Here is a 20,797-nt window from a genome sequence, read left to right on the forward strand (position 1 = left end):
TCAGTTTTTGTATAGCAATAAAATATTATTATTTTTTTACAGAGGAATACACTGCACCTCTACATTTCACACCAGCGAGGACCTTTCCATAAAGCGGAATTCCAAACAGAGCTAGACTTGCGAAAATTCCACATAGCAGACGTAACCGATAAACGTATATTCATCTCTGTCATGCACACAGACACTCTCGCTCACCTGTACGTGTCAGAGATAAACAATGACTTTTCGCAGTACAACTTTGTCCTGAGTCTGGAAAAGATTTTGTGTTACTTCCCAGAAGGAAATTGGAAGAACAGCTGGTTGGAGTAAGTTGTTTTTAATTGCCTCTTAATGTTTACTGGACTAGTGTTGTTGACGAAAATACTTTAAATGTTTATTGCAATGTTAAACAGAAAAATATTATGATCTTTTACAAAATAAAAGACAACTTTACGCGACTAATGTTATAAATAGTTTTCTCAACTGTCACTAATCATGTCAATGTCATAATTTAAAAACGGAAGAACGGAAAACAAAACCATTATTTATAATATAGAAAACTAAAACATAATTTCTTTCCAGGGATGTCACAGAAGATCCATTCACAGACTTATACCGCGTGGAAGGCCTCAAGGGCATCTACATAGCCTCCAAGATAGGACCCAAAGACGTGGAGCGTACTATAGGACCTGAGCATCTTGTATCTGTGATCACTTTTGATCATGGTGTCACGTGGTCACCCATTAATCCACCTACAGAAGATGAGAATGGTGAGTTTCTCCTTATTATTTGTATTGAAAGAAGCGTCTTGTATCCGTAATCATCACGTTTGATCATAGTATTAAGTGGTCACTCATTAATCCGCCGACAGAAGATACGAATGATGAGTTTCTTATTGTTTTTATTTATCCTTACGACGTGGAGTATTTAACTTTTATTTAATTACAATTTTACAATTTATCATCTTGTTTGTGTGATCAGTTTTGATCATGGCGTCAAGTGGCCACTCATTAATCCACCTACAGAAGCTGAGAATGACGAGTTTCTTATTAATTTTTTTACTATATCGATTCAATTAAGTTTGTCACGACTTTTACATTGTATCGACATCGACACACAAGCAAGACTATTGCAATGTCCTTCAAATATTATACGGTAACAACATAATAACATAAAATGCTTTGGATTCCCATGTTATCACGATTTTATGTATGTGTTGTGTAAGTCATACATAATTACATATTGTATGGAAATTACTTATGGACCGATTAGGTCTTTACTTAATGTCAAATTACAATTTATGCTTCGAGAATAAAATTATTTATTAAACCTGTTAGGCTTCCTATGATACACTGGCTCTATCCTATTAAGCTTCGTTCTGGTCTACTACATAGGTTATTGTGGTCGGTGGTCCAAAATCTCGTCCAATCTCCTAGGTTAGGGTGGGCCAGAGCTCTGACGCAAAATAGCTGAAGTTGCAAAGATAAAAGAGTTACATATGTATTATTTTTTGTTTGTCCTGTTTTTATTAGTCATACATACGTTTTGTTTTAGTTAAACAAAGCCACTAGCCTCGAAAAAATTCTGAGACCACGTTCCATTTTGTACAATTAAGTTTTAACTATAACAAAAGTCACTGGTTTAATAATGGGTAGATACAAAATGAACCCCGTATGGTATAGCAAAATTAGTATTGGAACGGCAAGCCAGCAAGATTGAGGTTCTGGTGGTGACATAACCTAAAAGAAAGAAACCCAAGCTTATTAGTTTTTTATAGTTATTGTTTTTTTAACATATTGATTATGTATTTGTAGGGAAACTAAATAGTAATTTTAATTTAATTATTTCTACCGCCTATCTCATACCAACCGCTTATTCCAGGGAAACCATTAAACTGCGATGTGAACTACCAATGCAGTCTACATTTGTGCCAGAAATTTAGCCAGCTATATCCAGTAACAAGGTGAGGATCATTACACATTAGTGCTAATAAGCAGTGTATGTTACTCATAGAGCTAGTATCGAATGTTAGATACGGAGTGCGCAATGTCTGTACCATTAGCAACGCTCATAAAAAAATAAAGTCAGTTTAAAGCAAATCAGTAATAACATAACGTGCTCAATAATATTCTTACGAAAAACCATCCATTTTTAAACTATATTTGCATTTTCTATAGTAACATTCTAATATTTAAAATTGCAAACACATCGTCCAGTCTAGTGTAAATAACAAATTATTTTGTTTGTAAAACGACTCGTAAGAAACAGCATACCGCACTCTCTGTGTTATGAGAACTATATGGTAACTGTATGATTCGCTTGAATGAATAATGCCAGTTATAGTGCTCAAGATTGAATGGATTAAAGAAAGTTGAAGGCCATGCATTAACCAAACAAATGTTGTATTTTACGGAGACCCCTCTGGGCTTGTAGACTGGGATTTTTTATACACATAAATAATTTCCTTCAACACCGGATGTATGTGTATTATAACGTATTATTCAAAATCGGTTAGTTCGTAATTTATGTAAGAGGAGTTGGGGGATATATCGCACAGACATGCCGAAAAATATTTATTTATTTGTTAATTATATCTGCACATAGATAAATTAAATCTGCATCGTGCTGTTACGCGGACAGCGTTGAATGCCTTTTTAAAAAAAGATTATTTAAAGAAACTTAATTTTATTCACTGGATAAAAGTACATGAACTTATTTTACTTATTGGATAGATTTATAACGTTATGGAGGCAACCGCTCTGCAAGAGGTTCTAATGTGGACTGACTATGAGAGCAACGCTCAGGACTGAGGCGCTGTGAGGGGGTGATGAGCAAGCCTGAAGGGTTTGCTCTGTCAGCACTATCACTAACATTAGCAGGATGTAACACCTCCCCCTTTAAGAGGAGACTTTGGGGTAGTTTCAAAGTATCCGTTTAAATTCTAGTTCTAAGAGGGGCAACAGGGTTGATTGTCTCAGGTCCAGGGTCATGTCTGTCGGTAAGTTCTACGGTTTCGGGGGTCGTTTGAGATTCTACTTTCTTTAAATTGAGATTGAATTTAACAGGGCGGTTGCTGCCAGATTTACAAAAATGTTTGATAATAATAAAACTTAAAAATACTATGAACATAATTGCTAATATTATAGTAACAATAGAATAGTGTGTCCCATATTTTATAATATGTGGGCTTTGTTGATTTTCCAAAGCTTCTAGGTCGCTTAGAAGGGACTTGACCATGTTATTGCCACGTTGGCCGAAATCATCTAAGTCTACATTACTTAAGTGTACAGGGGGTGTATCAAATGCTAGTCTATTTAATTTTATATAATTACAACATGAATCGTTAATTAGGTTGAAATCCGGGAAATTGTTTATAGGTGAAGTTACATTAAAAATATTATATTTAGGTGTTAGTGTAGTACTTTTACAATACCCAACACAGTTCTTAGGTAATGTGAGTATTCCCGTTCCTAGAATTGTGGTCTCATACAATTGAGCGTTAAGACAGTCTATTGTTATTCTAATGGGTTCCGTCTGAACAAATATCCATTGATTGTTTGTAAGGGGTTTCCAAATGTCTAGTGTTCCGATGATCACTTTAGTTTCACACTGTAATGGTTTTACACTATTTATTTTTGTTAACAATTCACTTTCACATATAGGCTTTACGTCGGTTGAATATATACTTCCAATATCACATATATAGGATCCGGGATTCACTAACTTGCAGGGTTTTAAATCATCGAGGATGCAGTAGTAAGCCTTGTCTTTGGTCATTGCTATGTATTTATTGGCCGGAGAAATTAGGCTAAAACTATTCGGTTCACGAGGGTCATATGGTACAGGTAATGCTATGTTATGGAATAACACATATTCTTTAGTGGTCACAAGTGGTACTTGTAAAACAAATACTATCTTATTACTAACATAATAACATACTAATTTTGATATACTTAAAATTAAGTGTATAGAATTAATATCTAGTGTTACAGGCAGCTCAAGGTCACTAGGCAAATGTCTATAGTTATTGGCAAGCTCTTGATGTAATTGAATGGGTGTTATGATAGCAGGATGTAGAATATCCTGGCTACTAAATAAAATGCTATTAGTTATATCTTCTAATTGGAAGGACAATGTTAGTATTGATGTTTCAAGTGAATCAAATATTCTGTTAATATCGGTAAGTATTTGTAGTTCGTTGGTAGCGTCGGATATATTTTTTATAAAAAGAGAGAGCTTGTCAATAGCTTCGTATAATTTTATTTCATTTTCTTTAATTGTAGCTATTGTTTTATTATATTGTTCCAGTACAGAAGTGGTGACCAAAATATTTTCTTTCATGAGTTTAGTTAGGCGTTTTTCATCATTCTGTAAAGTGGCTATTGCTTCTTCATATTGAATGCCGTCATTTTCATCTAATGTGCCAAAAATATATTTAAATACTGTACCTATACCTCCTATCCATGCACTACGCTTAGCTCTATTATCTATTAGATGCGAGATAGAATCATATTCTCTATTCATGTCCTTGAATCGCACTATCAGTGGTTGTAACCAACTGTTACATTCGGCAATAATTTGTTCAGCCTGTGTTGCTTTGCATAATAGTCTGGTGTTTTCTAAAGCTATTTTAATATTCTGTATATGAGGTTGGAAATGCGAGATATCCACTGGAATTATAATTTTCAGTTCATTGTTTTTAATCTTAAGAGTTCCCAGGTAGTCATAGTAGAGGCCCGAACTGAAGGTGATTGGTTGGATGAAATCTCCGTGAGATTGCCCTCGAGCTGAACTGTAAGTAACATTACTTATTAATATAAGACTACTAAGGTAAGTATTTTTTTATTTATTTTTTTATTTATTATTGTTATTATTTTTTTTTATTTATTATTTATATATCTATGTTTACTACTAATATTTACTTTACTCATTTGCAGGTTTTACCTGGTCATAATGATGGGTGACGTGACGTCGGTTTATTAACAAGGTAAGTGTATTGTTACCGTTAATCTTAACTACTTTATAAGGTCCTTTCCAGAGGGGTGAGAGCGCTTTCCGCATTCTCAAATGATTCTTTAAATACACATAATCACCTATTTTATATTTAGATGGGCGAGTGTGCGAGTCATAGTAAGTTTTGGATGACTCTTTTGATCTCCTTATGAGGTCCAGAGCCTTTTCACGTGAATACCTTAATCTGTTCTGGAGCATGCGGACATAATCTGGGTATGTTGCCGCAGAAGAGTCTTCATAGATGGAACTCGGGAGTGTCGGTTTATTACCAAACATTAATTCATATGGAGTGAAGTTTGTTGTGGAATGAACTGTGGTATTGTATGTGAGCATAGCTGTATACACGTAACGAGGCCAATTAGTTTGTTCTTCATCAGTAAAAGACCTAAGGTACTCTTTAAGAGTCGAATGGCTTCTCTCAAGAGCACCTTGGGTTTGTGGATGGTAGGGAGAAGACCACAAATTCTTTATTTTAAGGAACTCACAGGTTTTCCTGAAGAGTTCAGAAGTGAAGTTTGTACCCTGATCCGTGAGGATGGTTTTAGGTATACCAAAGATAGATATGTAGTGAAGCAGGCATTCACTGGTTTCCTCAGCAGTAGTGCTGCGGATTGGGTATGCGGAGGAGAATTTTGTAAGATCATCTTGTATTGTTAGTATATATCTTAATTTGGCAGGTCCGGCTTCAGGTAGAGGCCCGACTATATCAAGGGATACGCGCTGACAAGGTTCAGTAGAAGTGCTTGTGATTTGCATAGGGGCGCGATTAATCTGTCTCAGGGCTTTATTAGTTTGGCATTGTGGGCATTTCTTTACAAAATTTTCGATATCACTACGCATATTTTTCCAATAAAAGATTTCTTGGATTCTTTTAACCATACGATTCATGCCCAGATGACCGGCTATTGGGATATCGTGGTTTTCTCTAAGGATTTTGGGAATTTCAGAAAGTGAAGGGTATATTATTTTATCTTTATATATATGTACATTAATATTTGTATTATTAAAAAGGTAAAGTATCATATTATATATTTTGATAAATTGATGGGTATCGAAAGGATTTTTGAAATCAGTTATGGCAATATCAGGGATAGAGTCAAAGTTAATTACGAATTCATTTCTGAGTGCCTTTAGGCTTTCATATAGGTCTTTGTAACTGGCTTTGTCAAAGTGATATACTTTAAAAAAGAGGAGGTATATTGTTTTATTACCTAGATTGAACGATATGAAGGAATTTAAGGTTCTTTCTTTTCCTAAAATTTCAGAATTGTCAGGTATATTTTCAAGATAGGTTTGAACATAGGGGTTTGATTCATCTAGATCGATAGAGGTAGGGAGAATAATGACTTTATGTTCCGTTTTAGTGATTTCTTGGTTATGTTCTATTATTTTAGTATTAAAAGGTTTATTTTTATTCATTATTTCTTTTAGGAAGGTGGAGTAATCATCATTAGGTAAATCCAGGTTAACAGCGGAGGGGGCAGCAGTTTCTCTTGTTGTGATTTCAGGAGATAAGGAGTTTTCGGGGCCTTGTGTAGGCGTACCGCTGGGTGTAAGGACTTCAGGATTGTCAGGTAAGTTAATAGTTTCATTATTTTGAATATTAGGCAGAGACTCAGTTTCGGGTAAAGGAAGAGTGTTATTATCGATTGGATCAGGATGATTGGAAGTAGGTAAGTTAATCTCGGGAAAGGAAGGATCGATGTCACCCAAGTCGAGGGGTTCCACTGATGTTGGTCCTAATTCTTCTGGATCGAAGGAGGCAGGAGATATTAATAAATCCATTAGATCTCTATCTATGGTTGTTGGAGATTGAGAGGACGCTTCTTTTGAAGAATCAGGAACAGGATCATCATTATGCTGGACAGGATTGACGGGGTACCGAGAGAGGGCATCAGCGTTAGTATTAATTTTCCCTTTTTTATATTTAATGTCATATTCGAATTCTTCTAATTTTAGGCGCCATCTAATAAGGCGCGACCCTGGGTCTTTGCATTTGAACAACCATTCTAAGGGTTTATGATCTGTGACGACTGTGAATCTGTGACCATATAAGTAGGGTCTGAAAGTTTTAGTACCGAAAATGACTGCCAGACATTCCTTCTCGGTGACACTATAATTGCATTCGGCTTTATTGAGGGTACGAGAAGCATATGCAATAGGGCGGTCCTGCCCTATTGGACCTTGAGATAGGATAGCGGATATTGCATAGTTAGAGGCATCACACGTTAAAAGAAATGGTTGTGTGAAATCAGGATAAGCAAGGATTGGGGCAGTAACGAGTTTGTTTTTCAAGGATTCAAAGGCTAGTTGTTGTTCGTTCTGCCAATTGAAAGGAATGTCCTTTTTTAAGAGGGATGTGAGAGGCTTGGCGAGTTTGGCAAATTCTGGTATGAACCTTCGGTAATAAGATACGAGACCTAAAAAGGATTTTATATCCTTGGGAGATTGAGGGATAGGAAATTCGGATACTGCTTTTGTTTTTTCAGGATTTGGTTTTACTCCGATTTCACTTATGACGTGGCCTAAATATGCTACTTCTTTTCGCAGAAATTCGCATTTTTCTGGTTGAAGTTTCAGGTTGAACTTACGGATTCTGTCAAAGACAGCTCTTATACTTTCGATATGTGAGGGAAGATCATAGCTATAGATAACGATGTCATCAAGGTAGACGAAACAGCGTGTACCCTGAAGACCGGAAAGACAATTATTCATAAGTTTTTGGAAGGTAGATGGGGCATTTTTCAGTCCGAATGGCATACGGTTAAATTGGAATTGGCCTTGAGGCACACAAAACGATGTTTTAGGTGCATCTTCAGGAGATATTAAGATTTGGTGAAAACCAGAGGATAAATCGAGTGTGGTGAAGTATTTGCTGTTTCCTAATTGGTCTAAAATCTCAGATATTTGTGGTATAGGGTAGACTTCGCCGATAGTGATGTCATTTAATTTTCGGTAGTCTATTACGATGCGCCATTTGCGCTGGCCTTGGGAATCTAATTTTTTCGGAACTATCCATATCGGTGAGCTCCAGGGAGAAGAAGAAGGTTCTATGATGTTTTGTTCGAGCATTTTGTCGATTTGTTTTTCTACTTCCTTTTTATGACATTCCGGAAATCGGTAAGATTTGGTATGAATTGGGATATCGGAAGTAGTTTTGATTTGATGTTGGATTGCAGGGGTATGAGTGAGTTGGTCGTTAGGTAGGTGAAAGATGTCAGAATACCAAGAGCAGAGCTCTACGAGGGCATCCCTCTCTTCTAGATTTAAATGATTTAACCTTAATGAATTTATTACATCCTTAGTTCTTGTAGATGTACTTTGGGAATTGGTATTGACGGGATAAGATTCAGAGAATAATGGTTGTACATTAAGTTTTAAATTTGTTTTGACATTAACGTAGTTTTCGGAAATGTTAGCTACAGTAAGATTTATGCGATTATTATCTTTGATTTTCACAATACAGTTGGATACTAATATATTATTAGAAATATGTTGGTCTACAATGATGCCTTCCTTGAGGTCTGTGTCCTGAACAGAGCATTCAACGACAGCCTCTGTCCGAGGTGGAATAATATAAAATGGCTCTGAGAAATGTAATTTAACATTTAAAGGTCCTATTTTTAATATATCATGAGTATAGTCGATTTTGCAACCAAAAGCTGTTAAAAGATCGGTACCAATAATACCATCGTAAGGTAGGTTAATATTTTTTACAACATGAAATTTGTAAGAGATGGATTTTCTTTTATCTAATTTTAGTTTGAGTTGAAAGTGTCCTTCGGTTTGGGTTGGATCATCACCGGGGTCAATGCCTTTGAGTTTGATTGATTCTTTAACTAAGTTCATTTTATTTTGGATACTGGATTCCTTAATTAAACATATGCTAGATCCTGAGTCGACTAGTAGTGATAATGGAATATCTGATATTTGGGATTCTAGTAAGACATGAGGCAATAGCCTTTTGGTTGTATCTATGTTGATTTCATAAATGCGTTTGTTGCAGGAAGAGGAGTTCGATTTTGGAATATGGGTGCTAGCTTGGGGCTGGTTACCCGTGTTGTGACCCTTGGATACAGAGTTATGGGCGCTGGCTTGGGGCTGGTTACCCGTGTTGTGGCCCTTGGATACGGAGATATGGGCGTTAGCTTGGGGCTGGTTACCCGTGTCGTAGCCCTTGGATACAGAGATATGGGCGTTAGTTTGGGGCTGGTTACCCGTGTCGTAGCCCTTGGATACAGAGATATGGGCGTTAGTTTGGGGCTGGTTACCCGCGTCGTAGCCCTTGGATACAGAGATGGTGTCTTGAAAGGTATTAGTGCTAGGTAATGATTTGGATTTGGGACTCGCGAGACACCGCCGCGAGCCCATTAGTCGTTTAAATCATTATTAGGTTGGAGGTCTACTTCATCGTGACCTTCTTCCTCATCAGGTTGTTCGAGGAAGTTCACACGTGGGGGTGGCCTAAATGATCCATGATTAGAATGAGGATTTTGATTCACTTTGTATCGGTTATTATTAAATTCCCGTTTTTTGCAATTTAATAGATCGTGCCCAAATAATTTACAGTAACGGCAAAATAGGCTAGAGGAGGCCCCTTGCGTCATTGTATTGGAGGTTCTTGGTTGCGGTTGGTTTGAGTAATAGGATTGTTTTTGAGAATTATTAGGCTTAAATTTATTGCTTTGTTGATTATTAGAGTTGGATTTAGTATCAGGTTGGGAACGTTTATATATTGTTTGCTGGATACGTTCTTCCGAAATCGCAAAGTTAATGGCTTCATTGAGGGTTTTGGGAGATTTGCATCTAACGATGTTGGATATACGGGGATGGAGCCCCATTACGAAGTGATGAAGTGCCAGGTCTTCCATGGCTGCGGTGCGACCGGGGAGCTCTTTGGGTTTAGAGGTAGAAAGTGATATTTCGGTAAGTAATTGAGAGAGATATGTTTCCGTTCTCAGAGCATAAACATTAACTGTTTCTTGGGGACCTTGTTTATTTTCTTGAAGGTCGGTTAAAAGATGTGAGTAATGTTTACGCTCACTGAACTGGGTTTTTAAGAATTCTTTTAGTTGTTCCCAGGATAGAAATTCTTTTATAGAACATGCTACTTCGGCTTTGCCATTTAACTGACTTAAGATGAATTTGAATAAAATGGGTTTCTGAATTTCGGTAGCTAAATTTAGGGCATTATCGCAATTAACTAAGAATGAATTAAGGGTCTCCCGACTACCATCGTATGATTTAATAAATTTGAAAAGAACATTTAATTCTAGAGTAGACATCGCGAGAGCGGCTGTGGTTCTTCTTGTGATACGAGGAGAGCCGGGGGCGGATTTTGATTTTTCTTCCGTATCGCTAGCGGTTAGATCAGGGATATTAAGAGATAGCTCGCCTTCCTCAACCTTAGGCACTTTTGGCATTATAAGATAATACTATTATGATACAATAACTCTTTTGGTTCACAAAAAAAAAATAAAGTCTAACAGAACCCTAAGGTAACAAGCAATAAAATGTTATGTCTAGACTAAACAAAGCAATGACCAAGACTCACTACTCACAGGATGTGGGCGACTGATAAGAACGCGACGGCGGCGGCCGGGAACATACCGATGTAGTTCAGCTTACTGTTTCTTGTTTCTTTCAGGATAATAGCGTGATTTGGATTTGAGCAAGGATGTCTTCCAGGATGAATGTCTTCTCGAGGTGTAATGTTGGTAGCGAAACAGGCTGCAGACTATGAGGAGTAGAGGATGTAATAGGTCCCTTTGTCTTCTTCGCGACACCGGGTTGAACAGGGCAAAGGGCTGGATACGAGCACCCTTCGCTTAAGGGTAGGGGGTTGCAGCTAGTGATGCAACCACGGGATAGACAGATCACTTGCAAGATCTCTCTCAACAGGATATTTTCTTTCACAGTAGCACTTTACACTCACTGCACTGGATTATTTATTTTATTTTGGATTTATTTAGGATTTTACGGGATCCGGGGGTGAGTCCACGAGCGGGCCTGGTTTACGATGTCGGATCCCACCGCTGCCACCAAAATGTTACGCGGACAGCGTTGAATGCCTTTTTAAAAAAAGATTATTTAAAGAAACTTAATTTTATTCACTGGATAAAAGTACATGAACTTATTTTACTTATTGGATAGATTTATAACGTTATGGAGGCAACCGCTCTGCAAGAGGTTCTAATGTGGACTGACTATGAGAGCAACGCTCAGGACTGAGGCGCTGTGAGGGGGTGATGAGCAAGCCTGAAGGGTTTGCTCTGTCAGCACTATCACTAACATTAGCAGGATGTAACAGTGCGCTTTGCACGCTGTATGCTTTTAGCGTTTCGTGGACAGCCACAAAAATTAGCTTCTTATGCCCGAGACTGCGTCCGCGTGGTTTCTTTATTCGCAATAAAATCATATGTCTTTCTCAGGGTCAACTCTATCTCTGACGAAATATCATCAAAACCGTGTAGTAGTTTAGTTAGGCGTTTGATCTGAAACAGTACAGCGATAGTTTTTCGCGCGATAAAAACGGCGTCGCGGGTGCCACGCTACGAGGCCTGCCTTTCAAAAATAACAGGACGTACGATAATATATTTAGAGTGTTTAAGTTGTTACATTAATACGATGAGATTTTTTCCAAATATCGGTATAAAATTGAATTCTTACTGACTTAAATGTTTGAGCATTTAAGTCAGTATGGTGTTACTTATGCGATAGAAAGATTTGGCTTTCTATTTAAACTTTTTATGGTCTTTGTCCAACCACCGTGTTGGGTACCCTTTTGATTCAGATGTTGTTCTGCCTTTGCCCCTTCTTCTCCTACAACAGCCACAGAAAGACATGTAGTTGAATCTGTAAAATGAATATGGGTTCGGCAAATTACTTGACACTCAATTTCACTATTTATTAATTTTCTTTGTGTACGCCCAAATTTAGTACGTATATTAAAATCGTTGCTCCTCGACGTTCCACTCCAGTGAGAACCTAAATTCGTAATAGTACTATCACCTCAAGTTGCCTTACAAAGGAGACTGGCCTCGAAACCAAAAGGTCGCTTGTAATTTTCGCGCAAATTTGTTATCTCATTTCCGCTACTGGTAAGCTAAGTGTGTCAAGCTCACGGACTATATTGTTACAGCGCCACAGGAAAAGTGATTGCCGATGGTGTAAGGTATGAAGTAGAGTAGGCGCGAATTCGGTATACCTGCTTAGAATGCACACTATAAGTTAAAATTATTATGGAAGAGCCTAAATATTTTTAATCTTTTTTTTTCTTGGTCTTGACTTAAAAGAGGTGTAGTTCTATTTTTGAATTTGGCAACTGTTTACTAGTTAATATAGTAAGTAAAGTTTTATCGATCCCTATTGGATTACTTTGTGTTACAAATTTTTCTTCTTTGTTGTTGTTGTTCTTGTTGGATGTTTACATAATTTTAGCCCTAATTGATCGCAAATAACATTTAACTCAATACATTCATCCTTATCATTTTCAATTCAATGCATTGATACCGAATAATGAAACAGTGATATTTATTATAGGATATTAAATCGATATTGTGATAAAACTCTATAAAAAGAAGTTTCCGTTGTGGACGTGATAAATTTATAGTTTGTGTACTTTTTATAATAGATTATTAGAATTAAAATATAGATTTTTTTATATCTTATAGTGTTGCAAACTTACTAAAGGTATACCGAAAGTTATCAAGTGCAGCTGTTTCTCGCTAACCAATTTTGTGTTCACATTTTTGCATGGTGTTTAATTGCAATTTAGTTACCATGTTTTGATTTTTGTTAACTCCATCAACGCAATTCACACTTACATTTATTTGATTGTGACAGTTGTTTTGAATAGATGTTAGTTCTTCAACCAAATGCTTATTGTGAACATGTTTAATGTTGTTCAAAAAATGTTTTCAAGGTGAATTAATTTATGCAGTAAAAATGTAATTTATGCAGTAAATGTGTAACCTTTTGTCATAAATAGTGTTAGAAAATAAATATATCAGGACTCAAATTAAAAAAATGTTTTCCTGTTTCATAGCATGAAATATGATATATACCGATCACAGAGATAAACAATTATCTTTTAACAAGTAATCCCCGGCATTGGGCTTCAATACTTTTTAATCCCGTTGCATATGACAGATTAAAGAGGATTAATTGAGTTTTTGTTATTGTTAATCCAGGCACAGTTTATTTATGTTCCACACTCATTTCATTGTTTTTTCCATATTAATAAAATAATACTCAATCTCAAGCTTATTTTGTTTTACATACAGACTGTATCTGGTCCAAGAGTTAAATTAAATTTCTCTTTTCATCTCAGGTCCGCTAGTATCATGAGTTCTAAGTCCGCACCTGGCATAATAATGGCCACTGGTGTAATGGGCAAGTCTCTCAAAGGCATCCCAGGCGTATACCTGAGTAGAGACGCCGGTCTTACATGGAAGAAAATCCTTAAAGACTACTACTTCTTCAACTACGGTGATCACGGAGGCGTCCTCGTTGCTGTCAAATACTTCAAGTCCAGGGGCGAAACGAGAAGGATACTGTACTCGACCAACGAAGGCATTGAATGGAACTCTTATCAGTGAGTCAATGTCGCTATAAAATAAATTTATCGCCTGTTAGATAATGTTTCAAATGACCGCGTTTGTTTCTAGGTTCAACGCCGATGACCTACGCATATACGGGCTGATGACCGAGCCCGGAGAGAATACTACCACATTCACGATGTTCGGTTCGGCCAATGAACAGCATCAGTGGATAATCATAACAATAGATCTTCGAAACACTTTCGAGCGGAACTGTACCGCGGAAGACTACAAATTCTGGACACCGTCCCCGAATTCTTCTGTTTCGTGCGTACTCGGCGTAAGAGAAACCTTCCAGCGACGACTTGTTCATTCGAATTGCTACAACGGCATCGATAACAATCGGCCAGTCAGCAAAGAAGTCTGTGAATGTAGTAGACGAGATTACGAATGTGATTTCGGATTCATGCGCTCCGGTATCGAATGCATCCGCAATAAGACCGTAAACTTCGATCCATATGCTATTCCTGCCGATTGTCGTCCTGGCAAAACGTACAAATTAACTAAAGGATACAGGAAGATAGATGGCGACGCTTGCTATGCCACTCCCTATGTTCCATACGCTCCAGACAACGTTCCGTGCCCGATGGCGGAGCCCACGGAATTCCTCATAGTCGCCTTGAGAGATAAAGTCGCTCGCATAGATTTGATGGACAATTCTACCGTTATACCAGTCACAGATCAGAAAAACATTGTCGCAATAGAATTTGATATGAAAAACAACTGTCTGTATTGGGCTGATATAGATTTGGATAGAATTTGCCGTCAATGCTTTAACAATGGTACTGCGGTAGAAATTATTGTGGACACGGACTTGGCAAGCATTGAAGGAATGGCTTTGGATTGGATTTCAAACGTGTTATTCTTCGTAGATGGTACGAGAAAGAAGATTGAGGCGATTAGGACAGATTTGACAAATGAGGGTAGAATGAGAGTAACAATTTTAGACCAAAAAGCTTTGTCGAAACCGAGAGGCATCGCTGTTCATCCTAAGGCTGGTTATCTATTTTGGACCGACTGGGACAGAACTAATCCATCCGTATCTAGATCAAACTTGGACGGTAAGAATGTGCGAAAGTTGTTTACTAAGCCCATAGTGCAATGGCCCAACGGTATCACCATAGATCAGATGTCCGAAAGGATCTACTGGGTGGACGCTATGGAAGACTACATCGCCAGCGCCGATATGGACGGTCAGCATTTCAAACGGATTCTGTGGAACGACGAAAGGGTTTCTCATCCATTTGCTGTAGCAGTTCTGAAGGGTAAAATGTACTGGGACGATTGGAAAGCGAGGTCTATCTTTAGCGCCGATAAAAACGCAGGTTCGGATATTGTAACCATAAATAATTCATTCACGGGTTTGATGGACGTGAAGGTGTTTGCCCACTTCGTGCAACAAGGAACGAATCCTTGCAGTGGAACCGACCATCACTGTGATGCTCTATGCCTGGGTGGTCCGAAGGGGACCTTCAGTTGTCTATGCCCGGATGGCTTCACGATGACAAACGGGAAATGTTTGTGTCCGTTCGGAGAGGAACCTTCGGCGAATATGACGTGCCCGAAACAACCAGGAGATAAATGTGGGCCGGTAAGATTTATATACGTTTACTTAAATACTATGATTGTTTTGGCTATGAGTGAGATTTAGACAATATTTTTTAAAATTTTTAGACTGAATTCGCCTGTAAGACTGGCCGCTGCATAGAATCAACATGGCGCTGTGATGGCAACAACGATTGCGGTGATATGTCCGATGAAATTGGTTGCTTCTGCTCTCCCCCCATGATAGCGTGCGATGACGGGCAGTGCTATTTTCCACACTGGAAATGTGATGGCGATTATGACTGTAAAGATATGAGCGACGAAAAAGGTAACTATTACAATATAGACACTGTTCCACGACCAAGGGGTTTATTTACGAACTTTTGTAAAGCATATGTCTTATTTTCCTTCCCTACCTTTCTATCTTTAAAGTGGGAGAAAAGCGATAGAAGATAAGACCACTACTATTTAAAGATCCTTCATAGACCCGCTAGTCATAACTTCGGTTCATCTTTCAGCATGGAGACTATTTCAGCCAATTTTCGTTAATTTTGCTGCGACTAGTTGTATTTGGCTCGTAAGCTACGTTGCTACGTAGAACAGAATCTCATCCTTATGTAAGAAAGGTTTATTTTTATATTCGTTCGGATAAACCATTAGGTATGCGACTAGGACTATAAAATCGGACTCAGATAATTGAAAAACGTTGAATTTACGAATATTTGTACTATTAACAGATTGCCTGAAACACAACTGCTCCACCAATCAGTTCCAATGCGACAATGGCCAGTGTATTGAGAAGAAGTGGATGTGCGATGGGGACAACGACTGCAAGGACGGCTCAGATGAACGTAACTGTAGTGTAAGTTATATTGTAAATTTTCATAGCTTTCTTTGGGTGAAAGTTGAGTGTGGAACAAGAGGCATGAAAGCAGTGAAAGGAGTATAATCGGCGTACAATTTAGTGGAATGATGCGATGTGAATGAAGAAATGGTTATGTCAAGGTCAATAGGAAAGGAAATGATTAATAAGGATATTCTGGCAATAAGTCAGGTCAACGTATCCTTATCCTGCATCATAGCATGAAGTGAAGTATCCTAATACTAGCATGAAGTGAATGAAAAATAATAGTCGGAGAATATTAATTGTAAACTGTTATATCTTTTTAAATGATTTGTAGGAAAACTAACCCTTTTTTATCAACAGGTGATTCAATCTAAGCCATTCGGCGCAGGCAGCGTGAATTGTCTGGCGGACACATTCCGTTGTAATAATTCCCATTGTATTCCCACCTCGTGGGTGTGTGACGGAGAAGACGACTGCCCGGACGGCGAAGATGAGATCGACGACAAATGCAAGCATTCTACCTGCGCGCCGTACATGTTCAGATGTCCCAGTGGGAAATGCATATTCAAGTCTTGGGTGAGATGTTCTGAATTAATCTGTAGTGGGAGTCTCCTCTGTATTCCCACCTATATAGTTTTTTATTTAATCAAACCTATCTCCGTCCTGGGGTTTTGCTCCCGTGGGTACCTTGGGAAAAAATAACTTATTAAGTATGTTATTCCATTTTATACTTTACTAGTGTACCAAATTTCATCAAAATTCGTCCAGTTCATTTTAAGTGATAGAGTAAGTAACAAATAAACATCCACGCATCCCCACATCCACATATTCTTTAAAAACTTTCGCATTTATCATATTTGTCAAATATACCACCTTTATTTTTATAATTAAAACCACGTTTATTCTCGTCAGGTATGCGACGACGAGAACGATTGCGGCGACGTAGAATCTTCTGACGAGAAAAACTGCAACGGGACCAATAACAACTCGAAGCTCCTTCCTCAACCCACGACCGAGAAGTTAGATTTCCACGAGAACAACGGCACATGTCTCGATTGGATGTTCAAATGTGGCAACGGGAATTGTCTGCCGTACTGGTGGCGGTGTGACGGCGTGGGGGATTGTCTGGATCATTCCGATGAGATCGGATGCGATATAGTCACCCCCACCACTACGCCGGCGCCGAAAGCGTTGCCGAGTAAATGCGAGAAGAGCCAGTTTACGTGTTCTAATGGTGAGTCATTTTTATTACTTGGAAAAACAAGTTTTTTATAATTTAATGTCATGTAAAATATTACATGAAACCGCCGAGCTTGTATGAAGAGAGTTATGAATGTGGACGAAGCGAAAGAAGTATGCAGAGATCGTGGCAAGTGGAAAGAGGTAGTCTCTGCCTACCCCTCCGGGAAAGAGGCGTGATTTTATGTATGTATGTATGTATGTAAAATATTAAGCATTTCAATTAGTGTATTTGAATTTTTGAATTTTAGAAGTCTGCAAGCATTGTGCGAAATATTTGCTAGTTTTCCTACGACGTTATGTGCATCTTCCTTTATTTACATTTTATAAGTAGTGTTAATTCCATGTCTTCATTAAAATTCCTTAATGGAAGCGTCGTCTAGATTTGTTATAAATAGAACTTCATATCTCAATTTCCCAGGCATTTGCATTCCCCTGCCTTGGGTATGCGACGGCATGGCCGACTGTGTGGACGGGGGAGACGAAGTCAGCTGTGACCGGCGCCGGCCCCGGCCGAAACCCGAACCGTGTCCGGCGGATGCCGCTCCCTGTGCCGATGGCAGAGGGTGTGTTAAAGATGGACAACTATGCGACGGTATAGCCCACTGCGCAGATAGAAGTGATGAGATGCACTGCACGCCTATTGGAGGGGTGAGTTTGAATTTAGAATCTTGTGGCTTGTAATTTTTTTTTGCTGACTCTGCGCCTTGTGCCTGTGGCAGAGGCTGTGTTAAAGACGAACAACTATCTGACGGTATAGCCCATTGCGCAGATAGAAGCGACGAGATGCACTGTACGCCTCTTGGAGAAGTGAATTTGAATATAGAATCGTTAGTTGTTGGCTGGCAATTAATACGTTTTCTTATTTAAGGGATTCTTTTATTATCAGCCAGTTTTCGGGTTTCTTTTTCAAATATCTATCTGAAAGTAGACCATACATACTCCAGTTTTAAAGAAGAAATGTGAACTTAAAATAGTTTAATACACACACTAGAAGAAAGCGAATTACTTATTGCGAAAACCGTAGTCTACCTAACTTAGATCATGGTTTTCGCAATAAGTATGTAATTCACTTTCTCTTCATCGCTTACTCTTTAGTAGAAAGATATAGATATACTTGTCCTACTCTAAAATGTTTTAACAATTAATTTAAACAAATAGCACACCCTAGAACCGGATTGTCCCGACGACCAATTCCCGTGTGACGAGGGCGCGCAATGTATCGCGCGGAGACACGTGTGCGACGGCCGCGAGGACTGCTACGACGGCACTGACGAGAAGAACTGTACCAGCTCGCCCACTGACCCCACACACGTTTATCAGGTTAGAAAAGAATGTAGAAGGATCCTTTAACGGTGAAGATGTAACATCTTGAGGAAACCTATACAATCAACTGGATGTGTTGCGGAGGTCAGGTGGAAGTCCCTTCACCTAAAACCTGACTCACTAGAATCGGATCATGGTTAAAGGTGCACCTCGGGCTTCTCTTTCAGAGAGTTGAGGGTATACCTGTAGAACACAGTCTCTTTTCATTCCTACAGATTGCCTTATCTTTTTTTTTTGCTGAATGCATATTCAATTTTATTTTACAAGTACTGGAGATCACCTTTCTGAAAAAACATGTTCTTTTAGTTCCTGAGCGTCGGCGTGGACCAGTCCTCAATTAACTCGACCAGTTTCCTGATTTCGTGCTGGATGGCGCAACAGAAGATGGTTCTCTACAGTTTTCTGCCGTCCATAGCCAAAGTCTCTGATGGTGTGTGGCGCAATATGTCGTGGACGCATGATAGTGTGTACAGGTTAGAATGTTGACTGTTTTTTTAACACAGAGGTTCCTTCAAGTATTTGTCCCGGTTCCATCTTCGCCGCAAGAACAACTGGCGTCCCACCTTCGTATAGACTCAACATTTAGAATATAATTATAATGAGGCAGTTGAGCAGCTCAAAACAAACGTTCATTAAAAAAAATGGTTCATAAATCTTCATTTTTTTTTATTTTATTCTTATTTTTGTACAAAAAGTAAGAATGAAAAAATATTTTCGACGTGTTTAAAATTAACGATAATATTTTTTCAAGATTTATTGAGACTATTTAAGCATCTCCATATTATTTATTTTGAACAGGTTTACGGATTTGGAGCCATACACAAATTATAACGTGACTTTCTACATTCAAGACAGCAAATCAAACAGGACTTACGCGTCCATGAAGTTTGTCAACACTACTACTGGCGAAGGAGGTATGTATAATATATGTAAATATAAATTAGTATCTTTTAAGGATTCAGCTAAAATCATTAAAACAAGAATTTTTATAAATTTTAATGGGAGTTTGTATTGTTATGCGGTTGACTACACGTATAATCTGGTAGCTTTACCTTTAAATCTTTTTTCCAGTGCCTTCTCCACCAGTTCACTTAACCGTTCGTCAGCTGATCGGCAGTCGTGTGTTGGTCATCTTCGACAAGCCTACCGAACCACGAGGCGTAATACAATCCTACACCCTGTATTACGCTCCGCCGCTACCGCCTATATCTACAGTCATACTGGCTAATAATAGTGACACTATCACGCAAACGATCAAAGGATTCTTCAAGCCTGACAGGAAATATTCTTTCTGGGTGAGTTCAGTAATCTTCTATTTCCTCCTGGCGATAGTTCTTGTTTCATCTTAACCTGTACAAAAAGCATCCTCGGTGGCACTTACGATCGTGACTCAACATGTATGGGTAAGTCAGGATTTTAAAGTTGGGCAAGTCATGAAATATAACGCTTAAATGTTATGTACTTTATACGGGGCGTGATACAATCGTAGGATCGAGCGTCTTACAAGGTGTAAACCTTTTCCGCGCTCCACCGCTACTCTTTATAACCACAGTTTACAAGGTAATTTTTTTTTATATCCGTTAGGTAACTCTTCCAGTAAACCTGTACGAGGAAAAAACTAATGATTTCTCTTTTTACAGTTAACAGCGACAAATCGCGCGTTTACGTCGAAATCGTCCGAAGTTGCGTACCTTACGTTCGACGACGGCGGCGACGTCGACGATCTTGTCAACGTGAGCATGTCGCACGTCAACCAATCGGCGGTCTATTTGGAGTGGCACAAGATCAGAGGAGTAGAAGGGTATTCGGTTCAAATACGACTGCCGTTACCGTATGCCAAAAGAGAACCGATCATTACTAAGAATAATAATATTACTTGTAAGTATTTCTTTGTTTATGTATTTTCTGTTGGGTTGAGACAGTCAAGAAAAACTATATAGATTTTCTAGTATTTTATTTATATCGATTAGTGATGTAACGGATATTCGCATTCGCATTCGCATTCGCGAATATCCGCATATTTTTCAATATTCGCATTCGCATTCGCATTCGCGAAAATTATGCGAATATTTAGCGAATGTTTTTAATAATCAAAAAGGAAATTATTATATGCATGCATATGAAATAATAATACAATAGATTACACTTACTTAGATATTTTTATTAAATCATACTTCTACATTCTAAATTAAAGTCTCATTTATGAAGAAATTAGCGACCCGCCCCGGCTTCGCACGGGTGCAAAATT

General features: G+C 38.3%; 1 protein-coding gene across 2 annotated transcripts in view; it reads left to right on the plus strand.

The window, feature by feature from the left end:
- The window catches only part of LOC106141583 (sortilin-related receptor), a 37,191-nt gene that overhangs the window by 9,807 nt on the left and 6,587 nt on the right, over window positions 1–20,797 (plus strand). Inside the window, exons 5-20 of one of the 2 annotated variants that reach the window (XM_060948281.1) lie at window positions 43–305; window positions 562–749; window positions 1,861–1,942; window positions 12,134–12,166; window positions 13,325–13,588; window positions 13,662–15,183; window positions 15,267–15,465; window positions 15,875–15,999; window positions 16,345–16,560; window positions 16,897–17,218; window positions 17,645–17,874; window positions 18,385–18,546; window positions 18,856–19,022; window positions 19,348–19,463; window positions 19,621–19,844; window positions 20,190–20,427. In XM_060948281.1, the coding sequence (XP_060804264.1) occupies window positions 43–305; window positions 562–749; window positions 1,861–1,942; window positions 12,134–12,166; window positions 13,325–13,588; window positions 13,662–15,183; window positions 15,267–15,465; window positions 15,875–15,999; window positions 16,345–16,560; window positions 16,897–17,218; window positions 17,645–17,874; window positions 18,385–18,546; window positions 18,856–19,022; window positions 19,348–19,463; window positions 19,621–19,844; window positions 20,190–20,427 (4,351 nt within the window). The remainder of the gene's footprint in view (window positions 1–42; window positions 306–561; window positions 750–1,860; window positions 1,943–12,133; window positions 12,167–13,324; window positions 13,589–13,661; window positions 15,184–15,266; window positions 15,466–15,874; window positions 16,000–16,344; window positions 16,561–16,896; window positions 17,219–17,644; window positions 17,875–18,384; window positions 18,547–18,855; window positions 19,023–19,347; window positions 19,464–19,620; window positions 19,845–20,189; window positions 20,428–20,797) is intronic. The other variant, XM_060948282.1, reaches the window with a different exon arrangement.

The sequence above is a fragment of the Amyelois transitella genome, chromosome 15, assembly GCF_032362555.1.
Source record: "Amyelois transitella isolate CPQ chromosome 15, ilAmyTran1.1, whole genome shotgun sequence".
In the NCBI taxonomy this organism is placed as follows: Eukaryota; Metazoa; Arthropoda; class Insecta; order Lepidoptera; family Pyralidae; genus Amyelois; species Amyelois transitella.